General features: G+C 32.3%; 2 protein-coding genes across 2 annotated transcripts; both read left to right on the top strand.

The window, feature by feature from the left end:
* Positions 1-45: 45 nt before the first annotated feature.
* LOC114750162 (uncharacterized) lies at positions 46-1,335 on the top strand. The gene is made up of 2 exons (XM_028938710.1): positions 46-311; positions 651-1,335. The coding sequence occupies exon 2, from the start codon at positions 666-668 to the stop codon at positions 1,296-1,298; it is 633 nt and encodes a 210-aa protein (XP_028794543.1). The 5' UTR covers positions 46-311; positions 651-665; the 3' UTR covers positions 1,299-1,335.
* Positions 1,336-8,366: 7,031 nt separating this feature from the next.
* On the top strand, positions 8,367-9,465 carry LOC114750167 (putative gamma-glutamylcyclotransferase At3g02910). Its single transcript, XM_028938714.1, has one exon. It carries the CDS (start codon positions 8,592-8,594, stop codon positions 9,180-9,182), a length of 591 nt encoding a protein of 196 aa, XP_028794547.1. The 5' UTR covers positions 8,367-8,591; the 3' UTR covers positions 9,183-9,465.
* Positions 9,466-21,804: the final 12,339 nt, after the last annotated feature.

Below are 21,804 nucleotides of genomic sequence, written 5' to 3'. Positions count from 1 at the left end.
TTGAGACACCTCTAATGATTGCCACTAAAAAGGTATTACAGAAATGGTGGAAAAAATTTTAGAATTATTTCCGTCAAGGATTAAAGATGTAAATGCTGAGGAAAAGAGTATAGTTCTTCTAGCAGTGGAATATAGGCAGACGGAAGTATTCAGGTTTTGTGCAAACAAAAGGGCTAACTGAAAGTCTGTTTCGGCAAGTAGATAAACAAGGAAATAATGCCCTGCACTTGGCAGCAAAGCTTGGAGTTGAGCTCGATTGGCTCAATCCTGGGGAAGCACTCACCATATTAAGGGAAATCAATTGGTTCGAGGTGCGTATCTCTGCATTTTCTAGTGATGAGGTCACACGAAAATTAAAATATTGAATATCACCCAAAACTTTTTCTAAGGTTCAAATTTTCCCCATAAGTATTCAAATGGAGTGGAGTAGTGTTATTAACAAGAAAAGTCATTTTTTAACTATCAACGCTAATATTTTAATAAAGTTGAGTTAACATTGCTATGTTTTGAAACTTTCGGGGTGACATTGAACTCAAAAGAAAAAAATTTCTGGGGCAACAATGCTCATGAGCAAAAAGCTCCTAAGATGAATTTGCATCTTAACCCATAAATTAAAGTAGACCATTATTTCAAAGATTTATTTGACACAGTTTGTGAAGAATTCAATGCCCCATGGTCTCTTGGAGAGATACAATAGGAAAATGGAGACCCCAGATGACATCTTCAGAGAGAGTCACAAGGAACTTATGAAAAGCGAAGGAAAGTGGGCATCTAAAACCTCACAAGCATGTTCTGTGGTGTCAACCCTAGTTGCATCAGTGGCTTTCGCCACACGTACCAGTTTGCCTGGCAGTTATGATGCTTATAAGGGCTATGCAATCCTTAGAAACAAGGCCGTATTCAAAATTTTTGCAGTATCTTCATTATTAGCCTTCTTGTTCTCCCTCATTTCCACCATCTGCTTCCTTTCTGTTGCTGCTTCTCGTTCCCAATCCGTTCGCTCTTGGAGATACGTTCCTTGCAAACTTTACTTTGGTATGTACTTCATGTTCGTCTCCATTGTTTGTCTTTGGGTCTCTTTCTGTGCTGCTGATTTCTTCGCTCTCAATGATGACGGTCGAAAATTGGACAATGCACTTCCCTCTTATATATTTTTGTCACTGGGGATCATCCTTTTGGTTGTCACACAGCTCCCCACATTCCTTGGTCCCACATTGTCTAGTATTTGGCCTATTCCTGCCCCTAGACGAAAGGCCACTCGTCCCATGGAGTACCAAAGGACGAATTTGAACCACTAAAGTTAGGTGCTAGTCTTGGGTTGTTCAAAGAACACCAACCTGCTTCGCTTTTATTTTAAAAGCTTTTATGTGTGATTTTTAATGTTTTTATTTTCTTTTTCTGTTTGCAATAATATGTGTAAGCGTATACCCTCGTAGTTTGAGTTTTATAGTTGTTATGTTTTTTCAACCTCACTTGTATAAGTTCATCGTTGATCGATATTGGGGTTCTCATAATGAAAGTTATGTTTTCTTAAAAACAGTCAACTTTATTTTTTTACCACAAACATACGGTTACCAATAGATGAAGCCAAAGAAAATACTCAATAAAACCTAGCAATACCGATATATCTCACATCTAACCAAAAGAAACAAAACCAACAACAACTAAAAGAAACACAACTCACAAACCAGTATTAGAGTATAACTCATTAACCTATACCGGTTCTATCTTATTTGAATATATGATTGGGATAAAACCATGGTTAAACGGAGATTAACCCGATCATGATTAAGATAATATAATTTAATTAAAAGATACAAAAGATATCCATATATAACCTTGAAAAGAGTAATATTTAAATTAAAAAGGCATTAATTTATAAGTACATAAGATATTAATGTATAAACTATATATTCTATAATCTAACCAAAAAAATTATTAAAGCACAAATTTAACAGAGTTACTACTGAAGAGTAATGTTGAAGGATGGGTTGATTCAACCAAGATCAAGTTTATTCTGGGCACTAGTGATTTTGGCACGAAACATGATGATTTTGTGTGGGCTATAGGGGCATTCAAATGTCGTTATTTTCAATTTTGCAATTCAAAGTGACAATCTGCATAAGCATAATTGACAAATAAAGAAGTTGAAATTGACAATGGAGGGTGCTAAGAGTGACAATTTACGTATCAACAAGGGTAAGATGATCAATTCACAACTGCAGTCTTCTACTCACGGGTTCCTTGAAACTTGAGATTAATTTGAACGTTTCAAGGGACCTTACAAAGATAAAATCTCTTAATTCGATGCCAGAATGTAATTTTCCCATTTCAAGTTATGTGCGAAGTGCAAGCCCACTAACAAAGCTCTCTTGGGCAAAAGAAGTGGATTCCAATGGCCAAAGCTGGCCCAACAAGCTCCTGAAGGATTGAGACGCCAACCGGTTCGGGCGCCGGGATTGGCCCCACCCGACTTTTCCAAGCCTTTCATTTTGGAGACCGACGGCTCCGGAAATGAGGTTTGAGCAGCACTGAGCTAAAACAGCCACCCCATATTCCTCTGCGGGGCGAACGCCTCTGTGTTCTGGCAATTATTAAGTGACAATAAAACTTGTTATTGTTGCCTGGGCATACTCAAAATGAAAATAAAAAATAGAAATATGATTTGCTTTGGAGTCGTTATCGATATTAATATTAATCAATATATATTACTACTTTCAATACTTAATTTAAAAAAACTAATTAACTAATTTGAATATAATAAAAAAATTAGTTAAATTGGTTATTCGTAATAAATAGGTATTGTTTTTCCTATAAAATACCGTTATTAATCATATGCATTAGTTAGAACTATTATAAAGACTATCTTAAAAAAAATAAATTCATATGAGAGACAAAATAAATGTGAGTCTTATATTTATTATTTAACTAAAAGTCAAATTAATTCTTATATTAAAAACTAAAAGTAGTAATATATATTATAAAAATTATACATATTATTGATCAATTTCGACTTAGGAAGCAAGACTGAAGAGCATGATGAAAGCAGAAAACTTAAAAAATTAACCTGAAACCAAAAAAGCAAAATCCGTTGGGGCTATTTTGTTTCGCTAATGAAGACAACGAGCTTCTCATCTTCAGCAGTGAAATTGACTTTTATATTCAAACTTGGCGGCTGCTTCCAGATGTTGCCATGTGCCACAACACATCATTACTCCGCCACTTGCATATACATACATAAAGAGAGAGGGAGGAGGATTTCTCCGCTTCCCTTCCCCTCTATTTCTAACTTTTCATCCACTTCCCCTTATCAATTACTCCCTCCGTTCCTTTATAAGAGACATTAATGTTTATGGCATGTTTCTATATATAAGAGACACTTACAAGTTGTCTCTACTTTTTTGTGTTGATTTACTATTTTACCCATATTTATTATCTCCAACTCACACTCTCTCTCCCTCCCATTTCTCTTTCTTTTAATAATTTAATTGTTTTTTCTCATGCTCTCTCTCCTTATTAATGAGGGTATTTTTGGAAAAAAATTATACTTTTTACACATTAATTGTTCTTAACTAATTTTAACTGTTTTTTTGATCAACGTGCTTCGGTTATTTGTCTCTTATAATAAGGAACGGAGGGAGTATAAAATTACAATTTGAACAATCTATATTTTATATTTTATAAAATTATAAATTAAGTATTAAATTCTAAAAAAAATAAATAAAATTAAATTGAGAACGATAATAAAAATATTTTATAAGATTATTTTATATAATATAGAATCTGGACCCTTTAAATTACAATTTTAATAATCTGGCTCAAAATATAAGTTAAATTTTGTTGGAAAGGCTTAGATTTTTTTAAATAAAATGCACACCTTATATATTTATTGTTTTAAAATTATTTTAACTATTTTTTTGATAAACAGATAAAATTTATTTTATATTTTAAACAGGAGAGAATAATTGAGATAAGAAGTGGATGAGAAGTAGAGAGACTCCTCTCCTGTATGGCGAGGAGTTGGGCGGAGGCCGGAGGGGAAATAAGATAGGATGTTTAGAAACTCCAAAAAGCATATAAAAAAAATGATTTCATATAATCAAGACAAAACTATTCGCACATACTTTACTTTGAACTCTAAAATCACTTTTGAAAAAAAGCTAATCCAAGCATCCCTATAAATCATTGCTCTAATTAGCTTTGAATGTGGATCTGTCATAGAGAAGAGAGATTCTAGAATCATTTAAAAAAAAAAAAAAGAACAACAGCTGACCTGGCAAAAGAATTTATTATGCATTGCCATAAAATATTGTTCAATAATTGCGGATCATGTCATGCTCAAGTATTTATACATATTTGACTGCAATGTTGATGGGTACTTGAAGTTCAAAGAATGAATGGAAGAGTGCTTGTTGAGCAAGCCATGGTGGAATGAAGTATTGTTGTCAACATATTGTACGCTAAGACAAAAAGAAAAAGGGAAAGTTCATTAATCAAGTTGGGTTTGTGGAATGAACTCTAAGAAATACTTTATAATAAGGAATTAGAGTAGCGTCACTGAACCGTTGGCCCAAAAGAAGAGCATTCACATACTATCATCATTAGCAGCTTAGTTTATTTTGGAGTATTTAAGTAACCAAAAAATAATATATCTGTTGGTCATGATCAGTGAAAAAAATTTCTAGTAGTTTTTTTTTTTATTGGAATCTGGTTTTCAAGTGATTTTGTTAAGGCCTTGAGGGAAATTATTTTTTAGGACCCAAATCTTAAATTTTTTAGTTAAAATACTACCTCCAATGCTTAATATAAGAGCTTGTTTGGACTTTATTTTGGTCTTAAATATAAGACCTCAATTGATTTTGTCTCTCATATTTATCCATTTTTTTAAGGTACTCCTTGTAATAATTGTAGTTTTAGCTAATACACTTGATTAGTAAAAATATTTTAAAAAAACAAGATCTATTTATCACAAATAACTAACTTAACTAATTTTCTTAATATACTCAAATTAGTCAACTAATCTCATATTAGGAACTGAAGGTAGTATATTAAAAAACGTAATTATTTTCAATGAGCCTGAAAAACTAATCTTTATCGGGATATAAAAAGTAAACTAAATTTTGGTCATGGATATATAAAGATTGAGAATCAAATCTCCAACTACTTAAAAAATGAAAATTTTTGCCATTAATCACGCCAAATTAAGTTGATTGGCTAAGATTACCCTTTAAGTTGCGTAAAAGATTAGCTTAATGTTCTTAGTGGGGCTTCATAGAGGCCAGAAAAATAGTAACAATTCTTTTTAAATTTACTAGTGGTACCTTTAAAATGTTGTAGTGATTTGTCTTATATAAAATTTTGAAAATTTACATCCTTAAGTATGACTTTTCTAATTTTGTTTAGTGGGGACGTTCTACTGGAGTTGTTGGCATGAACTAGCAATATAAAATACAATGCTGAAATAAGACTGATAAATTTTGGAGTTTCAAGAGGTTGATCATGCCTTTGACTTTAGAAAGCTAACTTCTCTCTGTGTTTTAAGTTTCTCAGGGTATGATTTATACTTTTTTTTTAATGTTTTTGACTAATGAGAAAGCAACCTTCACGTTATATTTATATTAAGTATAAACAAAACTTAATTTTATGATATGGGAGAAAATTAAAATCAATCAAAACAATATTTTTTTACTATATCAAATAAAGAGCTTAATTGTTTTGGTGAATGCAAAAGGTGAAAACCACATCAACCGCAGATATTATTTTCTATGGGATATTAAGAGTACAATATCAAGAGAGAATTGCAATAAAATCTTAAGTAAAGAATATATTCACAAAAAATCACATAACAGCTGAACAAATTATAATGACAGGTTTTAGAATAAAAAATAATAATAGGTTTCAGTTGTTTATTTGTCGTTAAGACTTTTAATAATTATTTTTCTTTTTAGCATCTCACTACAATTTTCCCAAAGATAAACATCTCTCAACTAAATACCTACGTACACAAATAGTAGGATTCAAACCCCTAATCCTTTATTTAAGTGACTATAGCCCAAATCTTGAGTCAGTAAAAACCTGATATTTATATTATAATATGAGCGGTATCACGTTAACTCAATCAAATGTTGAAAAAAGAACTTTATCAAATATAAGAACTAATTTTTTTAAATTATTATAAGAGTTGTACCTGAGGAACTCAATCGAATTTTAAAAGAGATAAGTGACATATATAATTTTTAAAAAAAATTTAATTTAACACATCCCTTCAGCTTCTGTTAAGGACGTTTTTCACTTGCTGGCGCAATAGAATGAAAAAGAACGTTTTTGAGCTACCATGACTTATTAGGTCAGTTCAAGCTTTAAAAGATTCATGAATCTAAGAGAATTTAAAATCCCCTAGCATTCATATTAAAATATTCATGCATCTAAGAGAATTTAAAATCCACTAGCATTCATAAAATAAAGAGATTTTTTTTAAAAAAATCGCATCAGATTTTTATTTTAAGCTTTCTTTTGCCAGCTTTTATTTTAAGCTTTTTGTGAATTCCTTCGTTTGTTTTATGTTTTAATTAGAAAAATACACGATATTATTATTGTATATGTAAATATTAATATTTTAATATTCGAATCTTAAAATATATTATATGATCCCAAAACTATCTCCTTTAAATTACTCTTTTCATTCTATTTAAGTATTTTTGAGTCACTTCTAACAAGTTTTACACACAAAAAAAAGACTTAAGTCACTCTCATTTAAAATTAAAAACTTTTCAATCTTATCCCTATTTAATACTTCATCTAGTTTAAAATATAAAATAAATTTTATTGGAGGGGCTTGGTTTTTTTATAAGATAATATTCATTTTTGTTCAAGCATTTAATAAGTTATTTTCTAATTTTATCCCTTATCTATTTTCTTTTTTCTTTAATTCATTTATTATATTCTTTAACTTATTTATTGTATTTTTCACTTATTCTCTTCATTAATAAGGACATATTTGAAAAAAAATACATATCTTATACATTTATTATTTTAAACTGATTTTAACTAATTTTTTGATAAACATAAATGGATCAAATTTACCTTATATTTTGAAATGAATGGAGTATATATTATAATACCTTATGAGAACAAAACCAATACAATAATACTGGAAAGAAAAACACAATAATAAATAAAAGGTAAAATTATATATTTATATATAAAAAATTTCTCTTTCTACTTATAAACAGGATTAAAAAAAAAATTTATTCTATAAATAGGACTAAAGAAGTATTTACTATAAAAATAGTTACCAATATTTTTATATGATAGTAAAAACAAGTAAATTTGATGATGAAGGTCAATTTACACGACATTTTAATACTCCTCCGGTCCTTATTATAAGATCCCATTTGACTTTTTATTTGGTCCTAATTATAAGACCCCAATCCATTTTGTCTCTTATATTTATGCATTTTTTTCCAAGATAATCCTTCTAATAATGATAGTTTTAGTCAATATACTTAATTAGTAAGGATATTTTAAGAATGAAAACACTTATTTATTATAAATAACCAACTTAACTTACTTCCTTAATCTCCTCAAATAAGTCAATTGGGTCTTATAATTAGGACCGGAGGAGTATCATAATAAAGTACTGAAATATTCCTCTAGTTCTAAATGTAAGACCCATCTTGTAGTGTAAATTACACTACAAAATGAGTTTACAGTACAAGATAGGTCTTATATTTAAAGCCGGAGAAGTATTTATTTCTACCTTCATCTTTGAACATAAGATACCAACTACCCAAAACCAACTACCCAAAGAAGAGTTGCCATCTAACTAATATCAAAATTTAACAAATAATTCATGACCCGCACATCACATAACCCTTTTAAATTAAATATGTTAATTAAATAATCTAAAAATATTTTTTAAATGTTAATAGATCTAATAACAACTTGTTATGTCTTTTACTGTTTAACAACATACCCTCTCCCGTTTCTATTTATAAAACCCACTTCTTTAAAAGAGCATGTTTCTTTTTATAAGAGACATTTTGAAGGTGTTTATATATTTAATATATTTTTTTTTATTTACCCTCAATTAATTACATATCTTTCTTGTCTTTTGTTTTTCATATTTATTCTCCCATCTCATTTTTCACTCATCATTCTCCCTTCCACTTACATTTTTTTTTTATAAATAAAGATATTTTTAAAAATAAATTATATTTTTTTTACATATTTATTGTTTCTAACTAATTTTAATCAAATTTTTATCTCGTTATTTAGTTAATGGTCTCTTGAAAAAAAAAACGCAGCGAGTATTATTATCTTTACATATGTTTTATTTCAAAATATTTAACTTTAACTAAGTGTGGGTCTGGAAATTAATCTCCCCATCTCCCTATATAAGGACTCTAGCTCCTTCAAGATCCTATCGTCCGCCAAATATCTCTCATTATATTCTACTCTCTTTCACTTCTCAATCTCTCATCTCCCTTCTTCTCATTCGCACAACACAATCACAGTTTGCTCCCTCCTCCCCCTTCTTCTTCCTCGTTTCTCTCTCTAGCCACTGCGACATCAACCAGAAGAGAGAGAAAATGGTAGCAGAAGCAGACGATAAACGAACTCTCATATTCACTTACGGAACCTTGAAGCGCGGCTTCTCTAACCATGTTCTCCTTCAAGATCTCATCCGCTCCGGCGACGCCGCCTTCGTTGGCGTCTTCCGCACGGCTAACAAATACCCGCTTGTCTGTGGGCCCTACCGAGTCCCCTTCCTTCTGAACTTCGTCGGATCGGGTCATCATGTCCGAGGCGAGCTTTACGCCGTGACGGCGCGTGGACTTGCCAAAATGGACGAGCTCGAAGGCACCACGCGCGGCCACTACGAGCGCTTGCCGATTGTGGTGTTGCGTGATCCGGCCGAGAACGACGGCGATGGTGAGGTGGAATTCCGATCGATCGAGAACGATAATATCGGTGACGGAGACGGATCATCGGGGCTGACGTGCGCGGTGGAGGCGTACTTCGCACACAAAAGCTACGCGGTGGAGCTGTGGAAGAAGAATGAAAAGAGAGGGTTTGAATGTTACACCGAGAAAGAGGCGAAAGGTTATGTGAAGCGCAAAGATAGGCCTCAGAATCTGACGTTTCTGGATCACATTCGCTTGTTTGTTACTTCTGACTGAATCACTGCATCTATTTTTTGCCCTTTTCGTTTCTTATTTTCTCGCGCGAGAAAATTTCCCAACATGTGGATGGAAAATTACCTGCGATGGCTTTCTTGTAATTTCGCGGGGGGTGGATCTGGTGGGTCCCAGAATCACGAGGCGTTTGTGATTTCCATTTACTTATCACACGCTTTGCTTGTTGCCGCAACTGTGTCTGGGCGAATATTTGGAAATTTTGTTTGTGTTATCAGCGATATTATCATCATCATTATTATGAGCAATAATCGGAAGTAAAAGTGCACATTTATTCTCTTTTTTAATTTATGATACACTAAGTTTCTTATTTCATACTATCTCTCTGATCCTAATTATAAAAACTAATTGACTAATTTAAGAAGATTGAGAAAAGAAGTTAATTTAGTTATTTGTAATAAATAGGTATTGTTTTTTTAAATATTTTTACTAATAAAGTGTATTAGTTAGAAATACTATTGTTAAAAAGACTATATTGGTAAAAAATATATATAAATACAAGAAACAAAATAGATTAGAGTCTTATATTTAGAACCAAAATAAAAGTCAAACAAGATCTTATATTAAGGATCGGAGGTAGTATAAGACTTAGTTCATTAATTCAAAAAAAACTATAAAAGTTAAACAATCACTTAATTATAATATATGTTACATGAACTTTTTGAAATACTCACATGTATTATTAGATTATAGTAGTATATTATTTTATAAGTCAAATAAATTAGTTTGAAAAATAAAAAGAAAAATAATACTTTAATGAAATTATTTAATTTTTTTAATCTTTTCAAATTAGTCAACATGATTTTATAGTAAATATCATAACTAAGTATATTTTTTTATGTTTTTTTATTGTGCCAATATGTCTTTTTATGCTATAAATCTAGTACTCTTTTTTGGTTTTCAAAGATTAATATATTAAGTATAACTTTTAAAAGGAAAAATAATTTTAAAATAGTAGCATTTGATTTTGTTTTTTTGTTAGCAATTTAAAATTGTAACCACGCGCGTGACGATTAAAAACATACTTTATAAAATTAATTAAACCATACTGCCTTATTATTTTTACTACCACTAAAAAACTAGAATATGGAACTGTGACGTTAGAAAATTGGGATTTTGAAGGATTTAGATTTTATTTGATGTAGTTATATGTTGATAATTCATTTTTATATGATTATGAATTCATCATGTTATGTGAGAAATTAAATAACTGATATAATCATACTGCATGTGTTATTATCATAAAATTAACTTGGGTATTATTGAGTTCACCAACTTGGAATAACACTCCTAATTTAATCTTTTTTTATATAAAATCCAACATAATTATTTGATCCACAAGGATTAAGGTAAACTCATCCATATTAATAAGGCAAATTGAGGACTTCTACTTTAGTTAACTACAAATTAGAAAAACTTTAATCAACAGCTAGGTTTGGAGCAAAGTTATGTGTATAATTAACATCGATTTGAGATAATAATAGTTGAATTTGACTGTAGTTGTGAGATTATTTTATTAAAAAAATAAATTATAATCTTTTCTTAAAATTACAAAGTTAGGTATAACTAGAAATTAATCTAATGATTGATTAATCATATCATGATTCTTGAATGCTGCATCACTGATTAAAAAATTCCTTTGAAAATAAATTTTTTGTATTAAAATAGTTAAAAATTTAGTATAAATGGTAGGTTAGTCTGGGCTTAAATATAAATAGTTGGTTTTAAATAAATAATAAGGATTAAGTCTAATAAAAGAAACTAATATTTATAATATGATTAATTAATATTCGAATCCTCGTTAAAATAACTTTTTACATTTAGTATTAAACAATAACTTCAATATTAACTCAAACATGTCCAATAGAAGGATATCTATGCTTAAAAAAATATACTTTTTTAATTCTTAATATATTACCTAATTGTTAAATTAATTTTGTTCCTAAATATAATATTTATTTTTTATATTTATCAATTTTTTTTAAATTACTCATATGGAAACTCCTTCAACCATAATCAAATAAATGAAGGAAGAAGAATATTAAGAAAAATGATTATAATATTTTAAAAAAATATTTTATATTTCTTATAATTAATTAATTTATTTAATTCTTTTAATCTAATTAAATTAGTTTAAAAAGTTTTATATTAAAGATTAAAAGAGTACAAATTTAAACTAATTTGTATATTTAATACTAGGGAAAATGACAGAAAAAGGACGGTTGAAATTTGAAATGACAAAATGGGTATACAAATAACTGAAATGACCAAATGGGTATGGGGTATCAATCTGGAATTTTGTCAATTCGGTAGAAAGACTAAAATACCCTCAACCTCTCTGAAGGTATGAACTGCAAAGAAAACAATAATATACCAGAAGAGAGAGAGGCTGAGAAGACGAAGCTAGAGTAAGGGTGGAAATCTGGAAAGAGGGAAAAGGTAAGCAATTTTTCCGTTAAAACGCTAGTATCACCCGATTTCTTTGTTGCTGCATGCTTGAATGGGGATGGGTCTGTGAGTGTAGAGGGTTTGGATGAATAATTTGACCAGGACGAGAGAGTGACGCGTCGGAAATGGAAAAATGGTGACAAACAGTAAGCATGAGGTGGTCAGTGTTGTTAAATTCATTACTGAAATTGTAAAATCCTATATTTAAGTTGTCAATGGAGTAAGTGGGTGTGTGTATTTTTTGGGTGTTTCGAAAGATAAATGAAATTGATTATTGGGTAACTAAAATATTGATTTATGCTTCTTTGTTGCAGGTTAGCAGGCTTTGATGACATCTGACTTGGGTCTAACATTGAGGAGTAATTTTTTTGGTGTAAATAGAATAACTTTTGAACCCTTAATTTTTTGGGAGAATAGTTGATAGAGAGGTTATCCTTTTTGTAAATGATGTTAACTGGGTAGGATATGTTTGTAATCTGAATGACAAGGAAACATTAGGTGGTGGTTTAATCTTAATGTTAACTTGTCATTTGAATACAAGTTATGTAACTTCTGTCATAGGCGTACTGGTTTTTGGTAAATATTATCACTTCAGTAGTCAATTCCATTATACATGTAGTAAAGTCTGAATGTTAATATAAACATATCATGATGTTCTTCAGGTGTACTTGTATGCTATTTTGTCAACACATTTTTACCATTTGCTTAATTCCTCCAAGGGAGATGGCGGAAGTTGCCAATGGGCATGACCGGAGTGGTTAATTTGATTACAAATGTTGTTATTCACATTACAAATGTTGTTATTATCATTATTGGGGTAGTAAAATTGGCTGAAAATAGATGTTATTTGGGTTTGAAAGAAATGAGTTAACAAATGGCAATAGCGAGATAGTAACTCTTATTGCAAAAGTTGTAATTCACGTTACAAATATTATCATTATCATTATTAGGGTAGTAAAATGGCTCCAAATACATGTTAAATTCATTTCACATTAACCAGTTGCAAATGGAAATAGCAAAATTGTAACTCTCATTACGAAAGTTGTAATTCACATTACAAATTTTGTCATTATCATTATCAGGAGTGTGAAATTAGCTCCAAATATATATTACTTGGGTTTGAAATAAACGAGTTGCAAATAACAATAGCGAGATGATAACTCTCATTACAAAAATTGTAATTCATATTATAAATGTTGTCATTATCATTATCGGAGTAGTGAAATTGGCTCCAAATACATGTTACTTTGGTTTAAAATAAACGAGTTGCAAATGGTAATACGGAAGTGGTCACTTGCATTACGAATGTTGTTAATCCCATTACGTGTGTAGTGAAATTTGGGTCCAAATAGATGTAATTTGGGGTACAAATAATTGAGTTGCAAATGCCATGACAGAAGTTACAACTTTCATTATGCATGCTGTAATTATCATTACTTGTTTAGTGAAATTATTCCAAAAAAGATTTAAATTAAGCCAACAAATATCATAACTTACAACCTACAACCATAAGTCAAGTATTTTGACAATATCTGAACACTACTTTCACAAATACTATATGTTTAATTTACGTAATCTTTACTACTACCACAGATGCTGTCTTTTGGTCAGTGTGGTGGCTTCATTTGATGAAAACAAGCTCAATACTTTGTCATGTCTTGAATTAAGGTCATGATTCACTAGCCACCACACGAATGCATAATTCAGTAACTTGAAACTGATTTTTCAGCTCCTACTTTGAGCTCACAGGCTGTAAAACAATCTGATTCAAACAGCACAATCATAATTCAGCACTTAGAGACATAAATCATTATGTCCAAATCAGTTTTTAATCTCTAGCTCTTCAATCCTCAAACCAACAGTTTTTTAAAAAAAAAAAAAGGAAAATCAGTTTTATGCCTCGATACTTTAATTTCACAAGCATCAATTCACAAGCAATAACCCATATACTCATATATATACAAATATTTTACAAGTATTGAATCAGCTTTTAACCTTCAAAACATTTCAACTAGCAATAATATATAATCTGTAAATTATTTTCACTTTCAGAACATGCTAATATATAATTCAGATTCATTAAACAGTCTCTGAACACTATTATATCAGCTTCTAAATTTCCAAAACTTGAATCCCGCAACCTCAAGCATTAATAGCCCCAGCAGCAATGAACACACACACATGCTTGTAAGATGACATGCCATAGCCACTCACTACCCCGATAATGATAATAACAACATTTGTAATGTGAGTAACAACATTTGTAATCAAATTAACCACTCCGGTCATGCCCATTGGCAACTTCCGCCATCTCCCTTGGAGGAATTAAGCAAATGGTAAAAATGTGTTGACAAAATAGCATACAAGTACACCTGAAGAACATCATGATATGTTTATATTAACATTCAGACTTTACTACATGTATAATGGAATTGACTACTGAAGTGATAATATTTACCAAAAACCAGTACGCCTATGACAGAAGTTACATAACTTGTATTCAAATGACAAGTTAACATTAAGATTAAACCACCACCTAATGTTTCCTTGTCATTCAGATTACAAACATATCCTACCCAGTTAACATCATTTACAAAAAGGATAACCTCTCTATCAACTATTCTCCCAAAAAATTAAGGGTTCAAAAGTTATTCTATTTACACCAAAAAAATTACTCCTCAATGTTAGACCCAATGTCAGATGTCATCAAAGCCTGCTAACCTGCAACAAAGAAGCATAAATCAATATTTTAGTTACCCAATAATCAATTTCATTTATCTTTCGAAACACCCAAAAAATACACACACCCACTTACTCCATTGACAACTTAAATATAGGATTTTACAATTTCAGTAATGAATTTAACAACACTGACCACCTCATGCTTACTGTTTGTCACCATTTTTCCATTTCCGACGCGTCACTCTCTCGTCCTGGTCAAATTATTCATCCAAACCCTCTACACTCACAGACCCATCCCCATTCGAGCATGCAGCAACAAAGAAATCGGGTGATACTAGCGTTTTAACGGAAAAATTGCTTATCTTTTCCCTCTTTCCAGATTTCCACCCTTGCTCTAGCTTCGTCTTCTCAGCCTCTCTCTCTTCTGGTATATTATTGTTTTCTTTGCAGTTCATATCTTCAGAGAGGTTGAGGGTATTTTAGTCTTTCTACCGAATTGACAAAATTCCAGATTGATACCCCATACCCATTTGGTCATTTCAGTTATTTGTATACCCATTTTGTCATTTCAAATTTCAACAGTCCTTTTTCTGTCATTTTCCCTTAATACTAATGCGGGAGTAGTACATTCGGATACGGAACTATAAAAGCAGAATTGCAGAACATGTGAAGCTCCATTGTCGCATGTCTCAATAATGATAAAACGCATCTTTATCTCTCTCAGACACACACAAAAACAGAATAACCAGAGACAGCTTTTCCCTACAGCAGGCAACTCAACTTATCATACATATGTTTGGTTTATAGTTGGCATTCATTGATGCCACACGACACACAGTCCCCACCACCCACCGCAAATCGTACAACGCCTTACACCTAATAGTACAAAGTTGCTTTCCCTTATCGCCCCCAGCCCACAATGGAATGGAATCCGTACCGCTCCCTTGAGGAGAGGCACAGGATTCTGACACGTGTTTGGCATGATGGGCCTCCGTACTTTGTACCTTTCCTCACGCACCCTTCTTTTTCTGCCAACAATGGACGCGCGTGCTCGTGTTTGTCACTCACTCCAAAATTGCCTCCCATCCTCAGTGGGTCCCACTTTAGCACAGCCACTTTCATCAATCTCAATAAACCTAACCTTTCCTCCTCCCCTGTCTTTGCTTTTATTTTGAGTGTGGTCATCTCATCCCCAGCGGCCAGCGCATTCCTCCAAAGCACAAATCATCATTTGATGATGATAAATAATTTCTTTGGGGCAAAAAAAAAAAAAAATGTTCCGTAACAAGCTGAGTTTTCTTCTGACACAATGTCATTCTAATTTGTAAGGTGACTTGGTTTAGAAGATAATTTCTTGAAAAAAACTATTTTTGAGAATAGGTTTTTAAAAAATAGACTTTATAAAAAATTGGCTATGATAAAATAAGAGTATTTGAATAATTATTATCAGAAGTGTTTTTTTTATACATACAAAACATTAAAAAACACTTTTTATAAATACAAAATTTTTATTTTTTTAATCTTTTCAAATTAATTACCTAACTTTTATCTTAGACATAAAAAATTACTGATTATTAATGAGATTAGACTTCTTATTCATAGGAATTAGGAGGCTTTCTTCGCTTATGTTCATAGATAAGGCATCCCATGAGAGATCATTTAGCCAAATTAGCCCATAAGACATCTTTATCTTTAATTAACCACCATGAAGAGGCAGACACTTGACGAGGAAAGGTAATTTAACCTTGCTGTTATTTTTTTTCCTTTTTTGAATCATTTGATCATTTGAATGAGTACAATACAATTTCTATTCAAAAAATTAAATATCAAACATCCCGTTGATTAAAAACCACATTTAATATACACAAATAACATTGGAATTTTGAAAAAAATTATAAATTTAAAAGACAAAATAATTTAAGATACTCCTCCGATCCTTAATATATGATCCAATTGTTGAGTTGGTTTTGGTCCTAAATATAAGACTCATTTATCATATTTATCAATTTTCTCTAAATTACCCCTATGGATACTCCTTCAACCATAATCAAGTAAAAGTGAAAAATTAGTTATTAAGAAAGATGATTATAGTATTTTGGAAAAAACGTGTCACATTTCTTATAATTAACTAACTTACCTAACTTCTTTAATCTAATCAAATTAGTTAAATAGGTCTTATATTAAGGATCGGGGGAGCATTATATTTAGAATGAAAACTAACTTCCCATCAATTCTTGTATTTAAAATAAAAAGAATTACTAATCATCAATATCAAACCATCTTGCGTCGAAAACAAGAATATAAGGTAGAATGGAGATTACTAAAACTACTAAGGACAACATGCATGAAGCGTGGAGAACTCATTAAATCATCTATTTCGATGACTAAAGAAGCATACAAAAATTACAAATGGAAGTTATAAGCCATTAAAACAGACATCTTCCTTTTAATTTCTCTCATTCCGTGGTATGATGAGTATTCTTCTCATTGATGAATCCGATACCATTCTAGTTTATATCATTTTCTTTGAAATCTATCTTTTCAACTGCTTCAAGAAAATAATATAATTCTTTATCAATTTCATCGTCATCCCTCTTTTCCACCATTTTTCTACAACCTTTGCAATGTTATTGTGTACGCATAGTCCTAACTTACAATATATGTCTTGTGGCCATTGCCGCCTGGGGAGGAACCGCACCTCCCCCCACCCCCAAAAAAGAAAAACCAAAAAAAAAAAAATCTGAAAGAGAAAAAGGCAGGTGATGCCGTGATGGGATGGGCGGAAAGAATAGGATCGCACTATGTGGAAAGTGGAAGTCCCACATTGCCCATTTTAGAAAAGATGTCGTGGTAGGGCGTCGAAGAGTACTTTGGATTTTATACGAGGTTCGGCTAAGCATTGGTTTTGCCGATTTTTTTTTGATGAACCAGCACGCATTGTTGTTGTTATTATTATTATTAATTAATAATAACAATAATAATAAATTTTAAAAAAATACTTCTGAAATTTCAAAATCTTAAATAAAAAATGATTATATTCTATTTTTTAAATGTTTTCAATTGTTATTAAAGTATGGTAGTAATTTTTGAATTTTCTGTTGTTGTTGCTGTTATTATATTGCATGCAGTGTTCGCGAGGCTCAAACTCGAAGTTGTTTCTTCGAGATTCAAGTCCTTGATTTTGCGGGTGAAGTCCATCTTGAAGCTTAGTCCAGCGTCCTTGATTAATATTTTAATATTACTTTTGATCCTTAATATAAGATGTAGTTGGTTAATTTGAGTAGATTAAGAAAATTAGTTAAGTTAATTATTTGTAATAAATATGTATTGTCTTTCTTAAAAATACCCTTATTAATCAAGTATATTAGCTAGAACTAGCATTACTGCAATGACTACTTGAGAAAAAATGGATAAATATGATAAGCAAAGTAAATTGAGATATTATATTTAAAATCAAAATAAAAGTTAAACTAACTCTTCTATTAGGGAGAAGAGAGGGACAAGAAGACCATCTCCCCCACTTATCCAATTAAGCTTGGGCCATAATCTACAAGGGTGGATTATATGTAATCAACCTCACAGGTCCAAATACTTAATTTGACAGCAACAAAAAAAGTCCATCTACCTCGTGTTTGTTCCTAAACGTAATTAGTAAAACATAAGTTTGTATTGATATGGGTGCAGGATGGTTCTTTGCTGGTGATGAGTCTTCAAATTTAGCTTCCACCTAAACCATAGTGGAAGAGGGTTATATGGCTTTTATGATGGAATTTGGAAATCAAAACACCTAACATCCACCTGAAATTATTGCATTTCCAATGTCCTATCATCGTTCAAAGGCCCAGCCTACCCTAGCTGCTACATGGGCTTAAAGGCCCAGGCCCACACCACCTTCCCCGTGAATATTCTGTCCTCAAAAGTGATTATTCTTGAGGTTGAGTCTAGCAGCCCAAAAAAAAAAAAAGTTAATTACTCCTAACATGACGAACTAGAATTTAAATTCATGTTAAAAGAAATACTTATATTTAGTATCTAAAAATACTTCTGTTAGATTTTGGGCTTGGATCCGCCCTTGATGGGCCAGATTATTTGACCGGGTATAAAGAGAATATATCAGTCAAATATCCAAGAAATATTGTGATATGTTTGACTTAGTCAAATACCCTGAATCATATCCAATCGGTTACGATATAAATCTAATTAATTTATATTAAATTAATTAATTTATATTGTGTAGATTAAATATATATTAAGTATATATATTTAGAATTAATTGTGATTGATTCTGGATTTAAATTCAAATATCATGATATTATGAGATAAGGATATATTATATCTTATCTCAGATTTTATCTGATGGGCTCAGTAGATATTTTTATGCTACCCAAAATATCCTTGACAAAAGCTATAAATAGAGGCTTCCCCCCATCAGTTCAAATCACTCCAGTAGTAGAGCTTTCCTACTATATATATATATATCTCTTATTTTCTTTCTTGCAAAGAGGTGCTTTGCTGTGCACTTAAAAGCTTAGACTTTCATAGTCTAGCTTAAGCGTGAGCTAAGAAGATCCGACTCGACCTGATATGTTTTTGATCAAGTGTCTTTTTCTTTCAACATTGGCATCAGAGCCGAGATGTTCTTGAGGCTTTCAATATATGTATGCATATATTATTCACGCTCATTTTTTCCGTTGCATCACAAATATGCCCGTATATCATTCAAATTCGATATGCTTGTGTTTTTAAACTCAAATACACACTCTGTATATATATTTGAAGCTCAAAAACATTACCTGTAATGCATTGAGGTTCAAAAACGTGATCTAAATCCTTTTTCCCAAAAGCCCCAGCGTCGGCTGTATAATCCTGTTTTTTAGGTCATTAAAAATGATGTTTTTTTTAAAGAAAATGAACCCATAGAGTTGTAAAGCACGAAAATACGAGTTCATAGACACCTAAAATGCATAAAACGGAGCTCGGAGGAGGAAGAAATCAAGATTCGAAAATGATGGGTCGTGACGGACCCGTCGGATCTGGGGCGACCCGGCTGGAGGTTAGGGACGACCTGACCAGCCCAAAACGGCGTCGTTTTGGGCTGGCCAAGACACAGCGTTTCACTTCTGTGGACCCGGATCCTCCCTAGAAGTTGGGTCGATACACCGACCCGACCGAAAATTTTTTTTAATTTTTTTCCTTCTTAAATTAAAAAAAAATTAATTAATTTTTTCTGAAATTTTTTTCCTTGTGGGTGCATGGGGTCCACCTAGGGATCTTTTTGTCATAAAAAGCACATATATAGACTCCTTAAGACGTGAGGAATCGGCTAGAATAGGTCAGGTAACGGTGAGAGGCCGGAAAGGCGGCACGTGTATGACACACGCCGGTCCCGAGAGTGGGTGAAAGTCCTCCTTAATTTTATTTAAAAAAAAGGGAATGCTTATTGAGGCGCGTGAGGGCGTGTGAGGGCCTATTTTTGAGCCCTGTTCGACCTGAAATATTTCTAAAATCATGAACTATAAATTGATATATTATGTGCCTATTTTTTATGACTTTTTGGGTACGAAAAATAGCAAATAAATGCTTTGAATATTTATTTTTATATTTTTCTTAACTCCTTCTTTTTGGGTTTAGGAAATGGCCAACTCAAACTCAAATTCTAACCACTCTTTTGGAAAATATCCAACTTATTCTCCTCTTTCTAATGCTCCGAAATCTTCAAATTATTATACTGAAGAAAGTACAAATAAAAGAAAAGCGCCTCAATCACAAGTAAACTCTAATGTACCTGAGGGGAGCAGTGGTAAAAAGAAATGTGTTCCTGACCAACAAGAGGAAGAAGTCTGCAGACCCAAGGTCATAAATTTAATAGAACAAATAGCAGAAAAGCATGCTAATGAATACAAGCATCAAAAGTGCCTATTTTCAAAATTGAGTTATTATGCTAAACAAATTGTCAATGAGCAAGACGCACTCTTTTTCTCAAACATTGCAATCCAATACAGAGAGGAACTGGCAAGGAGGGGACACATTTTTAGTGAAAGATTTTTTAAACAAAGTCTTTGTAGATGCTGGAAAGATGTTAAAGAGAGTTTGAGAGAACTCATGATAAAATATATCATGAACAAATGAGTTTTTGTTCACATTTATTTTTCCTTTTTCATTTTATGTTTACTCTTGAGACTTTATTTTTGGATTATCCAAATTTTTGTAAACATTTATGCTTCGATAAATAATTTTTTTTTATAATTTTAAATGCTTTATTTGAGTGGGAGTTTTTATGAGGAAAACTCAAATTGGGGATATGTTCAAGGAAAGTCAAAGATAAGAAAGGTAAGAGACTAACCAGGATAATGGATGGGAGCCAACCTAGTTGTCTCCTGATCATGAAAATGGTGAGACTCTTACATGGACGACCTATGACCTACTTGAATAACGTGTATGTTGCATACCGTACTAAAATGCATTGTTGTCTATATGATAGAACGATGTCTCAAAGAGGAATCAAGTCCATTATAGCTGATCTCGTAGGAGGTGACCAGCTGAACGGAGACAATTACAATTACAACATGTGGCGTCGTAAGATATCATATGTCCTCGAAGAACAAGAAGTCACTGATGTGTTGACTGCTTTTCTTCCAGAGCCTGAGGCGAATGCATCGCGAAGGGACCAGGACGGCTATGCGGCCTGGAAAAGAAGGGACACTATCGCCAGAATTACTATGCTGAGTGCCATGACTGACGATGTGTTGGTGCAATTCGAAACACACCCTTAGCCTCTGCCATATGGGTAAGCACTGAAATCCGAATTTGACGGTACCCTGCTGCAAGGCTTAGGAGACTCACCGTCAAACTTGACAATTTCAAGCTGGGTCCTAACACTCCCATAAGGCATCAACTAAGGGCAATGCAGAACTTAATCAGGGGCTTAAGGAAGCCGGAGGCGCCTTATCTGATGAGCAACAGATTCAAGCTGTCATGAGATCTCTCCCAGCAGTTGGGACACCATGAAACACACCATTACTCACAACGAGAGTATTAAAACCTTTGCTGATGTAGCTCGCCACCTCCAACTGGAGGATGATCGATGGAAATGTGAAACTTATCAGTAAGGCATATTTAACTGAAGGAAAGGAAGGAGCAGCCTTCCAAACTAGTCCAAGAGAAGCAAAGGCTCCCAAAATAAGAAGACGGCCCTAAAGTAAGAAGGAAAGAGTTCCTTCAAGAAAGGCAAGAAACTGCAAAGAAGCGAAACATAGCAACCATCAAATGCTATGCTTGCCAACAAAAGGGGCATTATGCCAAGGACTGGCCCAAGCAGAAAAGGTATTGGATTCAGATTCAATACATTTCTCTTATGTTTCTAGCACTGCGTTTATTGCTGAAACTAATCTTGTTTGGCTTATAGACTCAGGGGCCACATATCACGTGAGCAAGGATCATGGTAACTTCACAGAATTTCGTCAGTTACCAGCAAGAA

Source organism: Neltuma alba, unplaced genomic scaffold (genome assembly GCF_004799145.2).
Source record: "Neltuma alba isolate B1F8T4 unplaced genomic scaffold, ASM479914v2 tig00006339_pilon, whole genome shotgun sequence".
NCBI classification, from domain to species: Eukaryota; Viridiplantae; Streptophyta; class Magnoliopsida; order Fabales; family Fabaceae; genus Neltuma; species Neltuma alba.
This window is presented reverse-complemented; position numbering and strand designations above follow the sequence as displayed.

Bases quoted from the DNA above. Each gene is read 5' to 3' on its own strand.
- LOC114750162 (XM_028938710.1), top strand. From the start codon at position 666: ATGCCCCATGGTCTCTTGGAGAGATACAATAGGAAAATGGAGACCCCA.
- LOC114750167 (XM_028938714.1), top strand. From the start codon at position 8,592: ATGGTAGCAGAAGCAGACGATAAACGAACTCTCATATTCACTTACGGA.